Source organism: Garra rufa, chromosome 1 (genome assembly GCF_049309525.1).
Source record: "Garra rufa chromosome 1, GarRuf1.0, whole genome shotgun sequence".
NCBI classification, from domain to species: Eukaryota; Metazoa; Chordata; class Actinopteri; order Cypriniformes; family Cyprinidae; genus Garra; species Garra rufa.
In genome coordinates, this window is record NC_133361.1 from 82,812,154 (window position 1) to 82,837,218 (window position 25,065).

General features: G+C 39.3%; 1 protein-coding gene across 1 annotated transcript in view; it reads right to left on the bottom strand.

Moving 5' to 3' along the window:
* Positions 1-25,065, bottom strand: part of LOC141339661 (uncharacterized) — a 353,139-nt gene that overhangs the window by 121,845 nt on the left and 206,229 nt on the right. The window contains 1 exon segment of the mRNA XM_073844972.1: positions 2,922-3,355. Within this exon segment, the coding sequence (XP_073701073.1) occupies positions 2,922-3,355 (434 nt within the window).

The following is a 25,065-nucleotide window of genomic DNA, read 5'->3' on the forward strand; positions in this document are numbered from 1 at the left end:
TTCCCAAACGCATAGGACTTCTTCCAAACGCTCAACATCTTAAAATGCCTTTTAACACACAATTTTTGTCTTGTTGAAAAGAGAGCTTCATGAAGCCATTTAGTTTCCCCCCTCACTTTCTTCCTACCTTTACTTTTTTTTTTACCAGAAAATGTCTCTGCAGTCCAGAAAGAGGGGAAGATATCAGGATCGTCCTGAAAACTATTCAGAGACAAGTGCATCCATTTTTGGTTTAATATGTTGCTCAAAGTAAGAGTCGGCCTCTGATGGTGACTTAAAAGAAAGTCTAGTGTTCTCAAAAGTGAACCGTAGATCTGCCGGGTGGTGGACGCCGTAAGAGATCCCAGCCTGCTTAAGCTTGAGTTTCACAGAGTTAAAGGCGGCTCTTCTGCGGCTCAGTTCGGCACTCATATCAGGAAAAATATGAACTCGTGCGCCGCGGAATGTAATCTCACCGCGTTTCCTGGAGGCTTGGAGAATCTTGGCCTTATCAGAGAAGTAGTGCAGACGAACGATCATTGCTCTGGGCCTGTCGCCAGCGCGAGGTTTCGGAGCGAGGGCACGATGAGCGCGATCCAGCACCACTGATTGAAGATCCGGCAAGTCTTTACCTAGCACCTCTGAAAAGAAACCAGACATGAGATCGGTAGGCCGGCCTTTCTCCGCGTCTTCAGGTATGCCAATTATCCGCAGGTTTTGGCGACGACTCCTATTCTCGAGGTCCTGCTGTTGCTCTTGCAGTTTCTGCATTTGGTCCTTTAAAGTTGAAACTGCGGTTTTCATTGTTTCGAGCGAGTCGTGGTGAGAATTGAGCGATGTTTCCATTTTCTCCATAGTATCAGACATAGTAGTTTGCTTAGTCTGAATGGATTGAAATTGTCCCGCAAACTCCAGTTGTAGCGCGTCCATTCTGGTTTTTACTTCAGATCGGAAGGTTTCGACAATCAATCCAATTTCAGAACGAAAGCTCGCCATCTCTGTTTTTATAGTTTCTGCCATCTGACCGCGGGAGGATATCAGTTCAGTTTTAATTAGCTGAAGAAGTGTATTGTCCTCTTGTGCCAGAGATAGATCGGCGTGGCTTTTGCTTGTGGTGTTAGCAGCGGCCTCCATATTAACTTGCTTTAGGCTGGGACTGTCAAGCCGCGTCTGTCTTGTCGTCGATTTTTTCACGTTTTTACTTGTCATTTTTCGACAGATCGACTAATCAAATATGCGGAGTATCTGTAGAAATAAAGTAAACCCTTTCCAAATATATTTGAACGTATTAATGCAAATAAAATGACAACGAGTGAGAGCGCAAGCGAAATGCGACTATCTCCTCATCTTGCCGCCGGAAGTCCCCTCTATTATGCATTTCTAAGGGCAGCTGGGACCACCTATCTATATCTGATTTAATTATCTTATTTACAGGGCCATAATTACTGTCAAATAATTTTGTAGTATCTTTGGTTATTAATATTCCCAAATACTTGTTGCATTCCATTTAAATTAAAATCTATTAAACATAGCTCTCTGATGAGTATAATTAAAACTTAAAATGTGTGTGTTTTTTTTAAACATTTAGTTTATATCCTGAGTAGGTGCCGAATTTTTTTTAAATGGACATCAGTCTAGGAATACTAACCGCTGGTGTTGCAACAAACAGCAAAACATCATCTGCATACAAACAAATCTTTTTGCTCTAAACCTCTAACACTTATTCCTTTGATTCCCTTATCATCTCTAATTGACTGAGCTATGGGTTCAATATTCATTCATTCAGCTTTATTTATAACCACCTTGCAGCAGACCAAAGTGCTGAACAATAAAATTAAAATTAAAAGAAGGCACACATTATTCAAAATAAACATTTTAAAACAATAAGAAGTCCACACATATAGGGCAAACATTTACACGATCCAGCAAATATCAGCTCAGGTGTCAAAGGCCAAGGAAAAAAGATAGGTTTTAAGATATGATTTAAACAAAGACAGTAAAGGGGCCTGCCGAATGTAAAGAGGTAAAACATTCCATAACTAAAATTGGGCAGCCAATTATTAATACTATAAAATAAATAAATGCTTGGCGTGACTTGCCTGGAACGCTACAAAGTCCTGAGTCGTGGTTTGAAGACGCGAGCTCAAAACCTGCTTGGAACGCAGCATTAGTGTGTATCCTGTCACAAAATGTGGCGAAAAGTACTGCACAAGGGGAATAGTGTGATTAAGGTGTGTACATGTCTTCCATAATGCGACTAAAATAGGAATACTCCACCTGTCTTAATTCGATTTGTGTTTATTCCGATTATGACTTTAGTCGGATTAAATTAATCAAAAATATCAGTTTACATGGTTGCTTCTTAATCAGAGTATTGTCTTAATTGTTTTAAAATCGGAATATTGTTGTCCATGTAAACGTACTCAGTGTCCTTCACTTGTGCTTCAACCAAAAAACAGTGCACTTCCTGCGAGCTCTCCCTTCAATTCTTGGCATACAAATGTGAAGATTTACTTTAAAGACAGAGCAAAATACATTGTCTATAGTCCATATTATTCCTTGCACGTTTATGCATTAAACTCTGTCAAACAAGTGTATCATGGGCAAGACATATTTCTTTAAAAAGTGAATTAGAATTTCTATCATAGGAGCCTTATATAGGATTCTAATTGGAATACTTTGGGATTTTATAGACAAGGAAACATTTTGCACATTCTGAAAGGGGTGTAAACTTTTGACCTCAACTGTAACTGCGGTTTCAACAATGTGGTTGCCAAGAAACAAAGAGGTGTAGGTTTGTAGAGTAATATACAACAGGTTTGAGTGTGGCTCAACCAATTACAATCAAGGACCAGAACTGTCCGTTCTAGACATTTTGTTTGATACTCTTTACACACTGAGGGGATCTGTTAGGCTTCTCTCTATTGTGAATTCGCATGTGCCTGTTAAGGCTTTCTTTATGTCTGAAACTCTTTCCACACTGTTTGCATTTGTAAGGCTTCTCTCCAGTGTGAACTCTCATGTGAATATTAAGGGTTCCCTTTTCATTGAAACTCTTTCCACACAGTTTGCATGAGTAAGGCTTCTCTCCAGTGTGAACTCTCATGTGTCTGTTGAGGCTTTCTTTTTGTCTGAAACTCTTTCCACACTGTTTGCATTTGTAAGGCTTCTCTCCAGTGTGGACTCTCATGTGAATATTAAGGGTTCCCTTTTCATTGAAACTCTTTCCACACAGTTTGCATGAGTAAGGCTTCTCTCCAGTGTGGACTCTCATGTGTCTGTTAAGGCTTTCTTTTTGTCTGAAACGTTTTCCACACTGTTTGCATTTGTAAGGCTTCTCTCCAGTGTGAACTCTCATGTGTGTGTTAAGGGTTCCCTTTTCCTTGAAACTCTTTCCACACAGTTTGCACATGTGAGGCTTCTCTCCAGTGTGAAAGCTCATGTGTCTGTTAAGGTATCTTTTCTGAGTGAAACTCTTTCCACACTGTTGGCAGGTAAAAGGGCTCTCCATGGTATGAATTGTCTGGTGGACTTCAAGATTTCCACTTTGAGTGAAACTCTTTCCACACAGTTTGCATGTGTAAGGCTTTACTCTATTGTGAATTTTCATGTGACCATCAAGATATCCTTGTCGACTGAAACTCTTTCCACACTGGTTGCATGAGTAAGGCTTCTCTCCAGTGTGAATTCTCATGTGTGTGTTAAGGTGTCCTTTTTGAGTGAAACTTCTTCCACACTGTTGGCAGGTAAAAAGGCGCTCCAAAGTGTGAATACGCCTGTGGACATAAAGGTATCGTTTTTGCTTGAAACTTTTCCCACACAGATGGCAGGTAAATGGTATCGAAGTCTTTTCAGACTGTAAGGAACAAAAAGATTTTTCTCCAGATATGAAATCATGAAGATTTTTAAAATGATATTTCTCTTCAGTTTCATTCAGATCTTCTCTCTCCTCTTTCAGCGCTGTTAGGTCTAAGGTGGAAAAAAAGGAATAAAAGTTAACCCCAATTTAGTGGCACAAAACAATTAACATCAAAACATGTAGATATGTAAGGCATGTATGCTAGATCCTATACCAGTGTGTACAAACCTGATCATGCTCAGCTCACATGTCACACTTTAATTTTTCAGATCATCAAAACAAATTTAAATATTAATCAAAGATTACATGTAAACACAACATACAGTTTTTGAATTTTTTTTATCATGAAGGGAAATCCAAACCCACATGGCCATGTGTGAAAAAGTGTTTGCCCTCTAAACTAAATAACTGTTTGTGCCACCCTTAGCAGCAAAAACTGCAATCAAGCATTTGCGATAACTTGCAATGAGTCTGTTCCAGCACTGTGCAGGAATTCTGGCCGACTCATCTTGACAGAATTGTTGTAATTAAGCCACATTGGAGGGTTTTTTGAGCATGAACCGCCTTTTTAAGGTCATGCCACAGCATCTCAATAGGATTCAGGTCAGGACTTTGACTAGGCCACTCCAAAGTGTTCATTTTATTTTTCTTCAGCCATTCAGAGATGGATTTGCTGGTGTGTTTTGGATTATTGTCCTGCTGCAGAACCTAAGTTAGTTTCAGCTTGAGGTCACGAACAGATGGCCGGACATTGTCCTTCAGGATTTTTTGGCAGACAGCATAATTCATGGTTCCATTTATCACAGTAAGTCTTCCAGGTCCAGAAGCAGAAAAACAGACCCAGACAATCACACTACCACCACCATATTTTACTGTTGGTATGATGTTCTTTTTCTGAAATGCTGTGTTACTTTTACACCAGATGTAATGGGACACACACCTTCCAAAAACTTCAACTTTTGTCTCATCAGTCCCTCATCAGAGTATTTTCCCAAAAGTCTTGGGTATCAACAAGATTCTGGCAAAACTGAGACAAGCCTTTATGTTCTTTTTGCTCAGCAGCGGTTTTTGTCTTGGAGCTCTGCCATGCAGGCCATTTTTGCCTAATCTCATTCATGCAGTTGTGCAGGCTCTTTAGATTTTGTTGTGGGGTCTTTTGTGACCTCTTGGATGAGTCATCGCTGCACTGTTGGAGTAATTTTGGTCAGACGGCCAATCCTGGGAAGGTTCATCACTGTTCCATGTTTTCGCCATTTGTAGATAATGGCTCGCTGGAGTCCCAAAGCTTTAGAAATGGCTTTATAATCTTTTCCAGACTGATAGGACTAAATTACTTTCCTTTACTTTTGTTTCTGAATTTCTTCTGATCTCAAAATGTGTAGCGTTTTAGGACATTTTGGTCTACTTCACTCAGGCAGGTCCTATTTATGATTACTTAATTGCGAAAAGGTGTGACAGTAATCAGGCCTGGGTGTGGCTAGAGAAACTGAACTCAGGTGTGATAAAACAGTTATGTTTTAACACTTTTTCACGGAGGGACATGTGTGATTGGATTTTGTTTTCCCTTCATTAAAAGAAACCTTCATTTAAAAACTGCATCTTGTGTTATCTTTGATTAATATTTAAATTTGTTTGATGGCCTGAAATATTAAAGTGTGACAAACTTTACAAAAATTTAATAATCAGGAAGGGGGCCAACACTTTTTCACACCACTGTAAAACAGACAAGAGTCCAACACAATCATAAAAACTTAACTTGCATACTGTGTTGAAAGCCAACGAGTAAAGATGAATTTTAAGACTAGGTCCCCCGGTTTTTAACCTTATGGCAGGAACAACCAAAAGTAAATGCTCAGTGGATCTAAATGCTCTGGTTGGAGTGTATAGCTGTATTAAGTCAGAATATGCTAGTCCATTTAGTGATTTAAACACTAAAACGAAAATCGATTAAAATCAATTCTAAAATGAACAGGAAGCCAAAGGAGAGGCGCTGTGACAAGCGGGACGACCAAGAGTGAGGATCCAAATGCAAGGCTTTATTATGATGATTGTAGACAGGCAGACAGGGTCAAAAACACCAGCAAACATGAACAGCAAAGATAATCCAATAGCGTAATCCAATAAACAAGCGTGGGTCAAAATCCAGGTGGGCAGTCCAAAGGAAACAATGAAATGAAAACAAGAAACTAGAAAACTATGACTAAGACTGGGAAAACAAAAACAGAACTATGGCTAGGGAAAACAACAAGGAGACTAGGAAAACCTGAGAGCAAGGAATAACGCTTGGTAAAGTCCGCAAATGCAAATCAATACTTCGCGGTGTGAGTGTGTGTGAAGCTGGCTTTTATGGAGGACAAACAGGAAGTAACCAGCGAAGCAGCAGAGGGAGCAGCAACAGTCAGTGAGGGGCAAGACTCCCTCTGCTGGCCTGGTGTGACATAGCCCTACCCAAGGAGCGGCTTCCAGATGCTCCAAAAAACAACAGGAAGAAACAGTCCAGGGGAGCGGTGGGGGGGCCAGGAGACTGAGGCAGAACAGGTTGGGCAAAGGCCCTCCTGAGCAGAGCCGGAGGCAGAGCAGTCCTCCGAGGTGGAGCAAGAGGCTTAGGAGCCCTCCGGGGCGGAGCAGGAGGCTTAACGACCCTCCGGGGCAGAGCAGGAGGCATAGAAGCCCTCCAGGGCGGAGCTGGAGGTGGAGCAAGAGGCTTAGGAGCCTTCCAGGGCAGAGCAGGAGATGCAGGAACCCTCCAGGGCGGAGCAGGAGGCGGAGCGGCCCTCCAGGGCGGAGCAGGAGGCGTAGAAGCCCTCCAGGGCGGAGCAGGAGGCTTAGGAGCCCTCCAGGGTGGAGCAGGAGGCACAGAAATCCTCCGGGGCGGAGCAGGAGGCGCAGAAATCCTCCGGGGCGGAGCAGGAGGCGGAGCAGCCCTCCGGGGCGGAGCGGGAGGAGGAGGAACCCTCCAGGGCGGAGCAGGAGGCGGAGCGGCCCTCCAGGGCGGAGCAGGAGGCGCAGGAGCCCTCCAGGGCGGAACAGGAGGCCGCATCATGGACTGGGACCTGGGGAGAGCAGAGACAGAGGAGGCAGACAGAACAAGGAGAGAAGTAAAGAGTTCGTAGGAGTACGCTGCCTCCATGGCCATGACTGGGCAGACAGGAACTTCAGAAACGGCTGTCGTGGTCGTGTCAGAGACGACAGGGAGTCTAGGCGGTGCAGGCAGAGCATGGAATCTTGGCGGAGCAGGCAGAGCAAGGAGTCTAGGTGGAACAGGCAGAGCAAGGAACCTTTGTGGTGCTGGCAGAGCGTGAAGCCTTGGCGGAGCGGGCAGAGCGTGAAGTTCCGCTATGTACCACCAGACTCTTGCCACCAGACTCATGGGCAGAAGAGGCCACTGGGGCGCAGTGTGCAGCCCACACACTCAAAATGGCGATTGCCATAATAGGTAACGCAGTTGGCAGAGGAATGCCCTCCGGGTCAGTGGGCGTGAGGCTTGGGAGCGTTGGCTCTGCGTGACTTGGGAGCATTGGCTCTGCATGGCTTGGGAGCGTTGGCTCTGCATAGCTTGGGAGCGACGGCTTGGGTGAGACATGACATGGCTCTGGATGCTCGGGTGAGTCCTTGCTTGTCATTGAAGGATCAGCTGTGACCTGACTTGGCGTGGCTGGCACAAATATGACGTGACTTGGCGTGGTTGGGAAAGCTGGAACTTGACTTGGCCTTAGTGGAATAGCTATAACTGGACTTGGCCTGGCTGAAGCGGTTGTGTCTGGACATGGCTTGACTGGACCTGATTCAGGAGGTACAGTAGTGTCTTGATGTGACTCTGCAAGTACTGCTGTTACTTGTTTGGATACAGGAGGTGTTAGGATGTCTTGACTTGTCTGAGGGTATGAAACTTTAACTTGGCTTGACTCAGGGAGTACTGTTGCGTCTTGACTAGCTTCAGAAGATAAAGCGGTGTCTTGGCTTGACTCAGGGAGTGTGGCTGGATCTTGACTTGACTCAGGAAGGGTTGCTTGGCTTGACTCAGAATGTGAAGTGGTGTTTTGATGTGACTCTGAAGGAACAGCTGCTGTGACGTGATTTGACTTTACAGAAACAGCAGACATGACCTGAACAGACTGTGGCTGGACTGATGTGATGTTAGCGAGCGCTGGCTTGGCAGACGTGACATTAGTAGATGCTGGCTTGGCTGATGTGGCGTTAGCAGGTGCTGGCTTGGCTGACGTGGCGTTAGCAGGTGCTGGCTTGGCTGACGTGGCGGTAGCAGGTGTTGGCTTGGCTGCCATCTTTGCAGCAGGCTCTGGCGTGGCAGCCATCTTTGCAGCAGGCTCTGGCGTGGCAGCCATCTTTGCAGCAGGCTCTGGCGTGGCAGCCATCTTTGCAGCAGGCTCTGGCGTGGCAGCCATCTTTGCAGCAGGCTCTGGCGTGGCAGCCATCTTTGCAGCAGGCTCTGGCGTGGCGGCTATCTTGACCAGGAACTCAGGAACGGGAGCCATCTTGTGAACGGACTTTGGGACGGTGGCCTTCTTGTGAACAGACTCGGGAAGGGCGGCCATCTTGGGAATTGTCGCTGGAGGGGCGGCCATTTTGCAAACAGGATCTGGAAGGACGGCCATTTTGGGTGCAGGAAAGGCAGCCATCTTGTGAACTGGCTCAGGAACAACAGCCATCTTGTGATCAGGTTCGGGGATGGCGGCCATCTTGTGAACAGGCTTGGGGGTGGCAGCCATCTTGTGAACAGGCTTGGGGATGGCGGCCATCTTGTGATTGGGCCTTGGGGTGGCAGCCATCTTGCGAGAGAAGTCAGACATGGTAGATTTCTTGTGAGCTGGGTCCAATTGGGTGACCATCTTAAACGCGGACTCAGGAAGAATAGTCATTCCGAAAGCAGATTCTGGAAAGGCAGCCACTTTGTGAGCAGGTTCAGGAAAGGTAGCCATCTTGTGAAGGGGCTCTTGAAAGGCAGACATCTTATGAACAGGCTTAGGAGAGGCAGCCATCTTGTGAACAGGCTTTGAAATGGCTGCCATATTGTGAACGGGCTTTGGGATGGCAGCCATCTTATGCTGTAGCTCTAGGCTGGCAGACATCTTGTGCTGAGGCTCGGGGCTAGCAGACATCTTGTGCTGAGGCTCTAGGCTAGCAGACATCTTGTGCTGAGGCTCTAGGCTAGCAGACATTTTGTGCTGTGGCTCTAGGCTGGCAGACATTTTGTGCTGTGGCTCTTCAACAACACTCACAGTAAAGGGAGAGCCACTCAATCGCAGTGCAATGTCTATATAATGTCCTAAAGTCCAATGTGGTTGCTAAAGTGGCATTGAGGAGCTGAATGGTTCAGAAAGTCCTCCATGAAAAAATATCATCAAGCATAGGTCATCCATGGAAGTCTGGTTAGCTAATTTGACAAAGTCTATGACATACTCCTCAAGAGACCACTCACCTTGTTTAAGACGCATAATCTGAGTGGCTGGGTTCATGGTGAACTGCTGGTGGTGAAATAAAGCCGCTGGATCCGGGTTTGGCGAAGTATTCTGTGACAAGCGGGACGACCAAGAGTGAGGATCCAAATGCAAGGCTTTATTATGATGATCGTAGACAGGCAGACAGGGTCGAAAACACCAGCAAACATGAACAGCAAAGATAATCCAATAGCGTAATCCAATAAACAAGCGTGAGTCAAAATCCAGGTGGGCAGTCCAAAGGAAACAATGAAATGAAAACAAGAAACTAGAAAACTATGACTAAGACTGGGAAAACAAAAACAGAACTATGGCTAGGGAAAACAACAAGGAGACTAGGAAAACCTGGGAGCAAGGAATAACGCTTGGTAAAGTCCGCAAATGCAAATCAATACTTCGCGGTGTGAGTGTGTGTGAAGCTGGCTTTTATGGAGGACAAACAGGAAGTAACCAGCGAAGCAGCAGAGGGAGCAGCAACAGTCAGTGAGGGGCAAGACTCCCTCTGCTGGCCTGGTGTGACAGGTGCCAGAATTGGTGTAATATGTTCTCGTTTTTGTGTTCCTGTCAACATAGGAGCAGCAGCATATTCACAAAATAAATAATATGAGATGCACATATAAATCTTGGAGTTCACAAAAGTGATTTATATTCACAAGTAAAAAAAAAAAAATTTGAATTGCAAATAAAAAACATACTTACAAATATTTTTTTTTATTCTACAAACACAACGTTGCCCGGCATTTATATGTGAATTGCGTACTGTGCATTTGTAGATCGCTGCACGTATTTGTGAATTTTGAAACATTTCAAGCTTCAAGACTCAAACGTCTACTTAAGCCAACCAGACACCGGCCACGTGGGGCTGACCAATCGTTGCACGTTCTCGCTCCAACCAATCACATTTAAACTTGTGAGAACATGATATTATGTCGTGGCCACAAGATATTAATTCGTGGGAACCTCATATGTTACATATGTTATATATTATATGTATTATATGTATCATATTTTATCAGTCATATTCGTAATTTTCCCCTTCATTTCGATCTCTTTACTTAATGTTCTGATTGTAGGTTCTGTGACTGGGATATTTACTGGAATGCAGTTCAAAGGTTGAATTTAAAATATATTGTATTTTATTTAGTCTAATTAATAGACAAATGTAGTGTTTCAGTGAAGAGTGAATTATTCATGTAGTTTTGTTTGGAAATCATTTATCGTCACACAGTAAAATAGGCCTACATTCCTTCTATTAACTGGTCGTATTTTTTCCGTATTTGTATTATTATCGTCATCATTATTGTAATTATTACTATTATTATCAGCCTTTTATGTATATATTTTTATACTTTTGTTTATATTCGTTTCCCCCTTAATTTTGATCTCTTAACATTCTATATGGAAATGATACTGTTAAAATATGCTATATAACTGAGTTTTACTGGAATGTAGTTTAAAGGTTGAATTGAACATATATTTTATTTTGTTTTGTCTAATAAATAGACTATATTACATAATACTATACTGAATCATTCACGTATAGTTTCATTTGTAAATGAAAACATGCTCATTTATGGTCACACACGGGCATAAATACAATCATAAAGTCATATAGCATATGTCAAGCATTTTACAGTATCATTTCCATATAGAACGTTAAGAGATCAAAATTAAGGGGGGAAACGAATATAAACTAAAATAAAAATATATACAATAACAATAGGCTAATAATAATAGTAATAATTATAATAATGATGATGATAATAATAATAATACAAATACGGAAAAAAGACGCAGTTAATAGAAGGAATGTAATTTTTACTGTGTAACTATAAATGATTTCTAAATGAAACTACGTGAATAATTCACTCTTCACTGAAACACTATATTTGTCTGTTAATTAGACTAAATAAAATACAATATATGTTAAATTCAACCTTTGAACTGCATTCGAGTAAATATCCCAGTCATAGAACCTACATTCAGAACATTAAGGCAAGGCAAGTTTATTTATATAGCACATTTCATACACAATGGTAATTCAAAGTGCTGTACATAAAAAGGAATTAAAATCACAATAGCATAAAAATCATAAAAATTTAAAATAATAATCACAACAATAAAAACAAAATTAAGAACATTTAAGATGATTTAAAAAAAAGAAAATGATTTCAAATTAATTAATACAGAAATGATTATACATAAAATGATGCAATCTGTTCGGACGTAGCACAGTGCTCATTCAATAAATGCACAACTGAACAGATGAGTTTTGAGTCTGCATTTAAATGTGTCTAATGTATTAGCACATCTGATCTCTTCTGGAAGGTGATTCCAACTGCGGGCGGCATAATAGCTAAAAGCGGATTCCCCTTGTTTTGTGTGAACCCTTGATATTACTGACTCGATCTTATATACAGTAAGCATATCTGCAATGTATGTAGGTCCTAGGCCATTGAGTGCTTTATAAACAAGTAAAAGTACTTTAAAATCTATCCTAAACATAACTGGAAGCCAGTGTAGGGACCTAAGGACTGGTGTAATATGCTCTGATTTTTTGGTTCTAGTCAGAATCCTGGCAGCAGCGTTCTGTATGAGCTGCAGCTGTCTAATGGTCTTCTTGGGAAGGCCGGTGAGGAGACCATTACAATAGTCCACCCTGCTGGTGATAAAGGCATGAACAAGTTTCTCCAAATCTTGACGGGAAACAAAACATCTAATTCTTGCAATGTTTTTGAGATGGTAGTATGCTGATTTAGTTACTGCTTTGACATGGCTACTGAAACTGAGGTCTGACTCCAGAATCACACCCAGATTCTTGACCCCTAGCGTCAAGGTACGCATTTACCTTATGAACTTCATCTTTGTTTCCAAATGCAATGACTTCTGTTTTCTCCTTGTTTAACTGTAAAAAGTTTTGGCACATCCAACTGTTAATTTCATCAATGCATTGGCAGAGGGAGTCAATGGGGCTGTAGTCATTTGGCGATAAGGCTAAGTAAATCTGGGTATCATCTGCATAGCTGTGGTATGCTATTTTGTTCTTTCTCATTATTTGACTTAGTGGGAGCATATACAGGTTGAACAACATCGGCGCCAGAATTGAGCCTTGTGGGACTCCGCATGTCATGGACGTCCACTTAGACTTATGTTCTCCTATACTCACATAATAGCCTCTCCCTTCTAAGTATGACCTGAACCAATTTAGAACCATCCCAGAAAGCCCGACCCAGTTTTCCAGTCTATCTAAAAGAATGTTATGATCGACAGTGTCGAACGCAGCACTGAGATCTAGTAATACCAGCACTGATACTTTGCCAGAATCTGAATTTAGGCGAATATCATTTACTATCTTTATGAGCGCTGTCTCTGTGCTATGATGTTGTCTGAAGCCAGATTGGAAATGGTCCAGGTATCCATTTGAGTTTATGTAGTGATTCAGCTGATTGAAAACAACCTTTTCAATAATCTTGCTTATGAAAGAAAGATTTGATATTGGTCTATAGTTGCTCAATATGGTGTTATCAAGATTTTTCTTTTTCAAAAGGGGCTTAACGGCTGCAGTTTTCAGGGAGTTTGGAAAAGTCCCAGAAAGAAGTGAGGTGTTCACCACTTCTAAAAGATCTGCTTCTAAACAACTAAGCACACTTTTGAAAAAAGATGTGGGAAGTGTGTCAAGGTGGCAGGTTGACGATTTGAGGTGCTTTACTGTTTCTTCCAAAATGTTGCTATCGATTTCTTCAAAAGTAGACATAATGACTTCTTTTTGAAACTGCGGTCGAATCTGTCTGACCTCTGCATAACTTGAGGGTGTGCTAATTGTCTTTCTGATATTATTGATCTTCTCAGAAAAGAAGGAAGCAAACTCATCGCACTTGCTGTCGGAGAGCAGTTCACTAGGGATCTGACTAGGGGGGTTTGTTAGTCTCTCAACGGTAGCAAAAAGAGTGCGAGTGTTGTTTAAGTTCCTGTTTATAAGGTTTGAAAAGAACATTTGTCTAGCTTTACCTAGTTCAGCATTGAAAACATGAAGGCTGTCTTTATAGATGCTATAGTGAATTTCGAGTTTCGTCTTCCGCCACATCCGCTCAGCTTTTCTGCATTGTCTTTTCATACTCTGTACTGCTGTTGATTTTCTCCACGGCGATTTCTGTTTGCCAGAAATTCTGATTTTTACAGGTGCGATGTCATCAATGACATTCTTAACTTTTGAGTTAAAGGACTCCAGGAGAAGATCAACAGAGTCTGCAGAAATGCTTGGCATTGAAGATATAGCCTTCATAAATAGCACACTAGTGTTATCATTAATGCATCTCTTTCTGACAGAGACAGATCTAGATTCAGTGGTAGCAGAGATCAATATATCAAAGAAAATACAGAAGTGATCAGACAGTGCTACATCCTTGATAACAGTGGATGAAATGTTTAGACCCTTACTGATGAGTAAATCAAGAGTGTGTCCATGATTGTGTGTGGGCCCATGCACATGCTGAATCAGGTCAAACGTGTTCAAAACCTTTATAATTTCTTTTGTAGTTTTGCTTTCTGCATTTTACAACATGTGAACATTAAAATCCCCTGCAATAGCAAAACAGTCAAACTCTGAACAAATCATTGATAGCAGTTCTGTGAACTCTTCAACAAAGACTGGACAGTATTTTGGGGGCCTGTAAATGATGATAAACAGAATGCGTGGAGCCCCTTTCAGCACAATCCCTAGATATTCAAAAGACATGTACTGACCAAATGACACTTGCTTGCATTGATAAACATCTTTAAAAAGACCAGCGACGCCACCGCCTCTTCTAACAGCTCTGCAGACACTCATGAAAGTAAAGTCTGGAGGCGCTGCTTCATTGAGGATTGTTGCACTACTGCTGTCTTCTAGCCATGTTTCATTTAGAAACATAAAATCCAGGTTGTTTGTGGTTATAAATTCATTGATCAGAAGTGATTTATTTTTTAGTGAGCGAATGTTTAAAAATGCTAGCTTGATGGCATTACTTTTTGTCTCTAGAGCAATATTAGTTTGATGCAGAATGGGCCTCAGACTAGATGAGTCAACCGTACGGCTTGAGATGGCCTTAGACTTTCTATCACATATTAAAACAGAAATAGGGAAAACTACATGCACATTGGGTTCCCGCTTGTTCTGTAAACATTGCTGAGTGTTGCTGTTATCATAGCGGGGACCCGACACATATCACTGAGAGCTGTTATCAGTTGTTTTTGGTTCACTCACAGCAGACGGAGGAGGGTTTGGGCCCTGACAAAGACAACGTCAGGGCCCAAAGAGCAAAGAGATCGAACTGAAGGGGAAAATAACGACGTATAGCATATAACATAATATCACGTTCCCACGAGTTAAATGTAGTGGCCAAGACAAACATAAGTGAACCGAAGGTGTCCCCTTAAGGTCATTGTAAAACGTGATTGGTTGGAGCGAGAACGTGCAACGATTGGTGAGCCCCACGTGGCCGGTATCTGATTGGCTTAAGTAGAAGGTGGGTGGAGTCCATGCATTTGTGGATTAGTTTGAGTCTTGAAGCTTAAAAAGTTTCAAAATTCACAAATACGCACAGCGATCTACAAATGCACAGTACGCGATTCACATATAAATGCCGGGCAAAGTTGAGTATGTTTTTTAATTGCAATTCAAATTTTTTTTCTTGTGAATATAATTCATGTTTGTGGAACTCTAAGATTTATTTGTGGATCTCAATTTATTTATTTTGTGAATATTCTTGGTTTTTGTCAATCGCTTTACATTTATTTGTTGATCATAATGTATTTATTTGGAATTAAGCAACAATTCTAACTCCATACATAATCGACATTAAGGACTGCACATAAAATTATCTTGACTCACTGAACCTGGGTCAAATGAGTGAGATTGTATAAATGAAATGGTCATTTATGGTACCACTTTAACCCCAATAGATTTGTTTGAGTATTTCAGGTCACGTTTTGGACTTTAATCCCAGCTTTTCTGAGCGTCTTTTTTGAAACAGCCCCCCGAGCTTGATATTAAGACTTGATATGGGCTTGTCCTTTAGAGACAGCTAAATCAATCATCATTTATAGAAAAAAGTTACATGTAATAAAAAATAAAAAAAAATCATTTGTTGTTCAAGTAATTTATTTACAAGCAATATTCTCATTACAATTTCATCAGCTCTAACATAAAAAAGCATGCGGTATCTGTGGTATTTATCACATTAAATTGATGGATGTAATTTTGTATCCGGATTAATTTAGATGTAGCTTTAGTGTCCACTGGCTGTTTTATTTGCTTATCAAACACTTTAAATGACTAAATGTAGTCAGCATGCAGTAGCTAAATGTGATCACTTACATATCAAGGTTTGTGCAAATAACTTTCACATTTCTTAGATACTTTTGCATAATTAGCCTAAGTGCTAGAAATCAAGGGTTTTAATATTAGAAGCAGATATTGGGTTTAATGTTACAGAAAAATAAAAAAAAATTAGGCTAATTCCATATTATTGTTACAACTTAAATGCATGATCTCATAATAACAAATGCTCAGTGTGAACGCAGGATATTGAAGGAAGCGTTAGTATTTGTCATGTGATCTTAACACTTCTGTCAAATGTCTTAACATTTCTACACTCGTGTGTCATTTCTGTAGTGAATTCAGCTTTGAGAATGAAAACCAACCTCTTTGTTCCTCAGCATCTTCATGTTTGACTCTAAATGTTTCTTCAATCTTCATGTCTTCACTCTCCTCTTTAATAAACGCCATCTTTATAATAGTGTGTCAAATGGATCTCTGTTGATTCTCCAGGAGTTTTTCTGTGTTTGTACACTTTGTCCTGTTTAAGATGAGAATAATTAAAAGAAAGAAAAATTAATGCAAACTAAATCTCTGTGTGAGTCTCAATCAGCTGCTAGTTCAGTAGTCAGTACATTAGTAAGACAATCAGAGAGTTAATAGACTTCTTTATAAAATTTATAAAATATACAAATTACCAAGAAGGTTCATATTTAGGTAGGCTATTTTTGATTTAGATAAGGTATTCAATTATTTGTTCATATCTAATATATTACACTCTCATGAAATCATTCTCGGTTGTGATTCACTCGTTTGTGTTTGTTGTTGTCGTTTGTAGTCCGCGTGCCGCTGAATCGAATCACTGAATCATTCACAAATGATTTGATTCAAATGATTCGGATTCTCAGTTTCTCTCATCACTTCTTATCATCACACGATTGATTCATGATTTAAGGAGAGAAATGAGACGCACATTCTCTGTTACTAACGTCTTCAGTAACACTAAATAAAGCATTACAACGTTAGATTTAATAATGATGCATTTATTTTACATAGCTTGTAAAAACGCTTTATTTGATGTAACGATTAGCGTTGATTTAAAAACTTTAAAACCACGAACCTTTCTTCAGGTGAATCACAACAGATGAGGAGCGCGCGCAGCTTTATGACGTCACATCACCGGAACAAAATAAAAGTCCCATTGGTGCACTGCTCTCTAGAATCACAAATATATCATGGAAATGTTGTATATAGAATAGAATTTCGTACTCATATGATGATGCTTTTCTAAAGTCATTAACATTGTGAATGTATTAATGTTATTCTCTTTTTTAATGTACATTTATAACACTTTGTTTTATGTTGATATATACCGTTACAAATGTTTCAGTGTGTGTTCACTGACTGCATATTGGGTGAAAACGACATGAAATGTGTGAATGGTATGGCCATAAAAGACTGATGCTGTGCTAATTGTGTTTAGAGTTTTGAAAATGTGACAACTGTTTGGACAAACGCTTGTTAGCGACTGAAAAAAACTGTAATAGATTTGAATAAGAAGTGTTTGCAGAACAGTGCAGTGTGGAATCATCTGCATCCATGACAACAGTTGAATGTTTCACAATAAAAGGTAAATCATTTGTAAAGATCGAGTATAGCAAAGGCCCAAGGCAACTACCCTGAGGCTCACCGCAATGTATTGTTTTAGTAGATGAATATTGACCATTAAAGAACACCCGAAGCAGTATTTTATGATCTATCAGGTCAAATGCTGCACAAAAGTCCAACATCACTGCTCCTACTAATCTGTTTGCATCGATTTCTTCTAACCAATTGTCGGTCATATGAGTTAAAGCAGTACATGTGGAGTGACCCTCTCGATATGCATGCTGGTACTTAGTGATCAGCCTATTAGAGAAAAAAATATTTATAAACTTGTTCAAAAGCAATCTTTTCCATGACTTTACTAAATAGAGGTAATAGACTGATAGGTTGGCTATTCTGTCCTGTAAATGTGGCTGTTTTATTTGCTGAGGTATTTGGACACATACAAGATCGAAATTTCTCTGCCTTATTAATGAAATAATTGTTGAAATAATTAGCAATTCCCTCTGGATCTGTAATGAACACTCCATCATTTTCAACATATGAAGCAGCTGAGTGCTTACTCCAGCCCATTATTTGATTTAAAGTGTTCCATAAATTTTTACCATCATTTTTTACTTCATTAATCTTTTCCTGGATACTGGAAATACTCTTTTTTTCTTCTTTCTATTCATTTTAACTACTTTATTTCTAAGAGTTCGATATTGTTCTCGATCAGCTAGTTCGCAAGAAATATTATCTTTTATTTTAGCATTGTCCCTCAACAGCATTACGGTTTTAAGATTTTTATCCAACAAAGGGGCACTTTTATTTCTCACAGCTCTTTTTCTGAGAGGAGCATGCTTGTCGACTATTTTCATTAGTATGTCCATAAACCTATTAAGGGCTGAGTCAGGGTCACGATCTTCACACACTTCTGTCCAGTCCACACCTTGGATTTCACCCACATACTGCTCTTGGTTGAAATATCTATAAGTTCTTTTATGAATTATTTTACATCCGCCTTTAGGCAATTTAGTTTTCCTTGTGACTCCTATGATATTATGGTCACTACAACCAGAAGGCACAGAGACTGCTTTGGAGCATTGTTCAAAAGCGTTTGTAAATATATGATCTATACATGTGGCAGATGACACCAGTGTACTGGTGGCAACCCTAGTGGGTTGAGTTATGATTTGTTTTAGGCCACATATTACAGCTGTAGAATTAAGCTTCTTGTGCATTGGACAATTTGGTGACAACCAGTCAATGTTAAGATCACCTTAAATAAATATCTCTCTGTTTTGATCACAAACAATATCAAACATTTCGCATACGTCATCCAAATATTGAGTATTAGCACTGGGAGGTCTATATACACACCCAACTAACATAGGCTTTATGTGTGGTAAATAAACTTGTACCCATAATGCTTCAATATTCTGCCATATGAGGTCATTTCGAACATTAACTGGGATGTTATCCTTAACATAGAATGCAACACAACCACGTCTATTTCTGTTCCTCCTAAATAATCTATAACCATCTATTTTCACATCAGCATCCGTAAAGCTAGAATCTAAGTGTGTTTTAGAAAAAGCTAGAATTTCAATACTATTAGACTGCAAAATCTGATATTTTTCATTGGTTTTGAAATCTGATATATATCATATATATGTTGGCTATGATGTTTTTGCCTTACAGGTCTTTACAAGTCACTTGACTGAAAACACATAACTGCAAAATAGCATATTTTGACTAATACAAACCATCAGCAGTCACTGAACAGCATCCCTCTTGTATGCTCCCATCTTCTTCATCACAGTCATACATTTTTCTGTGGAATTTCAAAGTACAGCTTTGCAGTGTTGTGGTAAACACATGGTACATAAATATATATTGTATGAAAATTTTTAAGGATCTATCCCAGTTTTTCCTAAGTTCTTGCCATGAAACTCGGGTAATCTTTCTTGCTCAAGAGCTATTAAAATTTTGCTAATCTTGGCAAGTTGCATGGTCTTCTCAGGCAGTTGATAGAACTCACAATGGATTTTTATGTTGTGCCCAAGAAAGTTTGCAGGTGTTCCATCTCGGTGTCCATCGTATTCAGTACTGTTGAAAGGGTTGCAGCTTTCGCAGCCTGGTAGATGTCAGTCCCTAATGTAAAGGATGTCTCTGAGACTGAGCGTATTCAAGTCTTGTCTGCCATTTTTGGGCAGCTACAACCACTTCACATTTCTTAATTTTTCAGTTGTTCTGGCTGTAACAAAGTCAAGACGAGCTGTGATTTTACATGAATTATTTTAACGTGTTAATAAATAACCACATAGGAACAAATGATTGATGCACTAGTAACATTATAGTAACTATTTTTGGATTGTGTTTTACTATCATTTGGTGTATGGTCACTTGGAGTATCCCATCTTAGAAGCAGCTAGTTTTTCTTTTTTGGCCCATGATTCCTCTGCAAATGCAATATCCCTTAAGTTCAGAGGTTTCTGGAGGAGTTTTAAAGAAAAGCCATGCTGCATTATATGCTCAACGTATCTTCCTTGCAAAGGAGTACATTTTGCTTACAAAGATACCTGGCCACAGTCTACAAGCTTTTCAGTAGGATGTGTTGCTTAACACAAAAAAAAAAATCATCCTTCTACATGGCAATTTGTTGTCTTGTCTAAAAGGCATTCTATTCTATTCTATTCTGAAGAATCTGTGTTTAAAGTTAAACTCCACTTTTAACAGTAGTACCTAAACTCCTTATTAATATTACATGAAAGTCATGACTACATTAAATTCATCACATACTACTGAAAGGGGGAATCACATGCTCAATTTAAGTCAGTTTTTCAATAAAGATTTACCTGGCCAGCAACTTGGACAGTTTTTAATTTTGGACCACCATGTGTTTGAGTTTAACACGTCTGCACTAGGCTTTAACTGTGTGAAAGAGAACCTTCAAGTTGCATTTGGTGTTTAAACTCTGTTTAGAGATCGGTAAACCCTTTATTTCAGAAATCTGGTTTAAATCCCTCTTTTCAAAAATAAAAGCATGTGAAAAATATATTATGATCTTCTGTCAAAAATGTCACTCAATCAGGACGGGTAAATGTGTTGACCCTATTAAAACGGTAGTGTTAATTGTACACGCCAAAATGATGGCTTCATCCCGCATGGCTGCCTCATTGTGTTTTTTTTTTAAGATTGCCAAGCCACTCCTCCTTCTTCATATCAAAGGCCTGCAGCCTCTTCATCAAACGTGCCTTCTTGGGCTGCTCTGCCCCACAGGCCTTACAAACCTTAGTGGCACAGGGCATGACCTGGGGGCATTGGGGCATTTCTTTTTATTAGAAACCATGTTGTCTGAGAAAAAAGAAAGAAAAAAGAGAAAGTTATTTATGTATAATATAGGCTACCCATTGAAACATTCTGAATTAATATCACACTATAAGGTTTAAAATCACACTATGCAAGGGATGCTATGTGCTTTCTTAATTTCAATGGTCAAATTGTCTGAACTAGTCATTCTTCTGAGTTTTGAACTTTGTTCGTGATGACATTGTGTTAAGGGTTAACATTTCTCTTTTTAAGATTTTTAACTGCCATTTACACAATAATACAGTGTGTGTGTGTGTGTGTGTGTGTGTGTGTGTGTGTGTGTGTGTGTGTGTGTGTGTGTGTGTGTGTGTGTGTGTGTGTGTGTGTCCACAAGGATAGGAATACCAGTAGATTTTGACCTTGTGGGGACATTTCTCAGGTCCCCATGAGGAAACAGGCTTTTAAATCATGCACAATGAGTTTTTTTGAGGAAGTAAAAGTGTGCACAATCTCCTGTGAGGGCTAGGTTTAGGTGTAGGGTAGGTGTATGGCGATAGAAGGTACGGTTTGTACAGTATAAAAACCATTACGCCTATGGAATGTCCCCATAAAACATGTAAACCCAACATGTGTGTGTGTGTGTGTGTGTGTGTGTGTGTGTGTGTGTGTGTGTGTGATAGATCTATCTATCTATCTATCTATCTATCTATCTATCTATCTTCAAACCTTATCTCTCTATCTATCTATCTATCTATCTATCTATCTATCTATCTATCTATCTATCTATCTATCTTCAAACCGTATCTCTCTATCTATCTATCTTCAAACCTTATCTATCTATCTATCTATCTATCTATCTATCTATCTATCTATCTATCTATCTTCAAACCTTATCTATCTATCTATCTATCTATCTATCTATCTATCTTCAAACCTTATCTATCTATCTATCTATCTATCTATCTATCTATCTATCTATCTATCTATCTATCTATCTATCTTCAAACCTTATCTATCTATCTATCTATCTATCTTCAAACCTTATCTATCTATCTATCTATCTATCTATCTATCTATCTATCTATCTATCTATCTATCTATCTATCTTCAAACCTTATCTATCTATCTATCTATCTATCTATCTATCTATCTATCTATCTATCTATCTATCTTCAAACCTTATCTATCTATCTGTCTATCTATCTATCTATCTATCTTCAAACCTTATCTATCTATCTATCTATCTATCCATCTATCTATCTATCTATCTATCTATCTATCTATCTATCTATCTATCTATCTATCTATCTATCTATCCATCTATCTATCTATCTATCTATCTATCTATCTATCTTCAAACCTTATCTATCTATCTATCTATCTATCTATCTATCTATCTATCTATCTATATATCTATCTTCAAACCTTATCTATCTATCTATCTATCTATCTATCTATCTATCTATCTATCTATCTATCTATCTATCTATCCATCATCTATCTATCTATCTATCTATCTTCAAACCTTATCTATCTATCTATCTATCTATCTGCTAAAATCATGCTAGCGACTTGCTAGTAATGCTAAATAATGCTAAAATCATGCTAGCGACTTGCTAGTCATACTACAATCATGCTAACGACTTGCTAGTAATGCTAAAATCATGCTAGCGACTTGCTAGTCTTGCTAAAATTATGCTAGCGACTTGCTAGTAATGCTAAAATCATGCTAGCGACTTGCTAGTCATGCTAAAATCATGCTAGCGACTTGCTAGTAATGCTAAAATCATGCTAGCGACTTGCTAGTCATGCTAAAATAATGCTAGCGACTTGCTAGTCATGTTAAAATAATGCTAAAATCATGCTAGCAACTTGCTAGTCATGCTAAAATCATGCTAGCGACTTGCTAGTAATGCTAAAATCATGCTAGCGACTTGCTAGTCATGCTAAAATTATGCTAGCGATTTGCTAGTAATGTTAAAATCATGCTAGCGACTTGCTAGTCATGCTAAAATTATGCTAGCGACTTGCTAGTCGTGCTAAAAATCATGCTAACGACTTGCTAGTCATACTACAATCATGCTAACGACTTGCTAGTCTTGCTAAAATTATGCTAGCGACTTGCTAGTAATGCTGAAATCATGCTAGCGACTTGCTAGTCATGCTAAAATCATGCTAACGACTTGCTAGTAATGCTAAAATCATGCTAGCGACTTGCTAGTCATGCTAAAATTATGCTAGCGACTTGCTAGTAATGTTAAAATCATGCTAGCGACTTGTTAGTAATGCTAAAATCATGCTAGCGACTTGCTAGTCATGCTAAAATCATGTTAAAATCATGCTAGCGACTTGCTTGTTTTGCTAAAATCATGCTAGCGACTTGCTAGTAATGCTAAAATAATGCTAGCGACTTGCTAGTCATGTTAAAATAATGCTAAAATCATGCTAGCAACTTGCTAGTCATGCTAAAAAAATGCTAAAGTAATGCTAGCCACTTGCTAGTCGTGCTAAAATCATGCTAGCGACTTGTTAGTCGTGCTAAAAATAATGCTAACGACTTGCTAGTCTTGCTAAAATTATGCTAGTGACTTGCTAGTCTTGCTAAAATTATGCTAGCGACTTGCTAGTAATGCTAAAATCATGCTAGCTACTTGCTAGTAATGCTAAAATCATGCTAGCTATTTGCTAGTCATGCTAAATAATGCTAAAATCATGTTAGCGACTTGCTAGTCGTGCTAAAATCATGCTAGCGACTTGCTAGTCGTGCTAAAATCATGCTAGCGACTTGCTAGTCTTGCTTAAATCATGCTAGCGATTTGCTAGTCTTGCTAAAATTATGCTAGCGACTTGCTAGTTTTGCTGAAATCATGCTAGCGACTTGCTAGTCATGCTAATATCATGTTAGCGACCTGCTAGTCATGTTAAAATCATGCTAGCTACTTGCTAGTCATGTTAAATAATGCTAAAATCATGCTAGCGACTTGCTAGTCGTGCTAAAATTATGCTAGCGACTTGCTAGTAATGCTAAAATCATGCTAGCGACTTGCTAGTCATGCTAAAATCATGCTAGCGACTTGCTAGTCATGCTAAAATCATGCTAGCTACTTGCTAGTCATGCTAAATAATGCTAAAATCATGCTAGCGACTTGCTAGTCGTGCTAAAATCATTACATTTACATTTACATTTATTCATTTAGCAGACGCTTTTATCCAAAGCGACTTACAATTGGGAATACAACAAATAATTCATCCTAAGGAGGCAGATCGACATAGGAAGTGCTCAAAAGTACCATATGTCATCGACTTGCTAGTCATGTTAAAATCATGCTAGCGATTTGCTGGTCTTGCTAAAATTATGCTAGCGACTTGCTAGTTTTGCTAAAATCATGCTAGCGACTTGCTAGTCATGCTAAAATAATGCTAGCGACTTGCTAGTCATGTTAAAATAATGCTAAAATCATGTTAGCAACTTGCTAGTCATGCTAAAATAATACTAAAATCATGCTAGCGACTTGCTAGTCGTGCTAAAATAATGTTAGCGACTTGCTAGTCATGTTAAAATAATGCTAAAATCATGCTAGCAACTTGCTAGTCATGCTAAAATAATGTTAAAATCATGCTAGCGACTTTGCTAGTCGTGCTAAAATTATGCTAGCGACTTGCTAGTAATGCTAAAATCATGCTAGCGACTTGCTAGTCATGCTAAAATCATGCTAGCGACTTGCTAGTAATGCTAAAATCATGCTAGCGACTTGCTAGTCATGCTAAAATAATGCTAGCGACTTGCTAGTCATGTTAAAATAATGCTAAAATCATGCTAGCAACTTGCTAGTCATGCTAAAATCATGCTAGCGACTTGCTAGTAATGCTAAAATCATGCTAGCGACTTGCTAGTCATGCTAAAATTATGCTAGCGACTTGCTAGTAATGTTAAAATCATGCTAGCGACTTGCTAGTCATGCTAAAATTATGCTAGCGACTTGCTAGTCGTGCTAAAAATCATGCTAACGACTTGCTAGTCATACTACAATCATGCTAACGACTTGCTAGTCTTGCTAAAATTATGCTAGCGACTTGCTAGTAATGCTGAAATCATGCTAGCGACTTGCTAGTCATGCTAAAATCATGCTAACGACTTGCTAGTAATGCTAAAATCATGCTAGCGACTTGCTAGTCATGCTAAAATTATGCTAGCGACTTGCTAGTAATGTTAAAATCATGCTAGCGACTTGTTAGTAATGCTAAAATCATGCTAGCGACTTGCTAGTCATGCTAAAATCATGTTAAAATCATGCTAGCGACTTGCTTGTTTTGCTAAAATCATGCTAGCGACTTGCTAGTAATGCTAAAATAATGCTAGCGACTTGCTAGTCATGTTAAAATAATGCTAAAATCATGCTAGCAACTTGCTAGTCATGCTAAAAAAATGCTAAAGTAATGCTAGCCACTTGCTAGTCGTGCTAAAATCATGCTAGCGACTTGTTAGTCGTGCTAAAAATAATGCTAACGACTTGCTAGTCTTGCTAAAATTATGCTAGCGACTTGCTAGTCTTGCTAAAATTATGCTAGCGACTTGC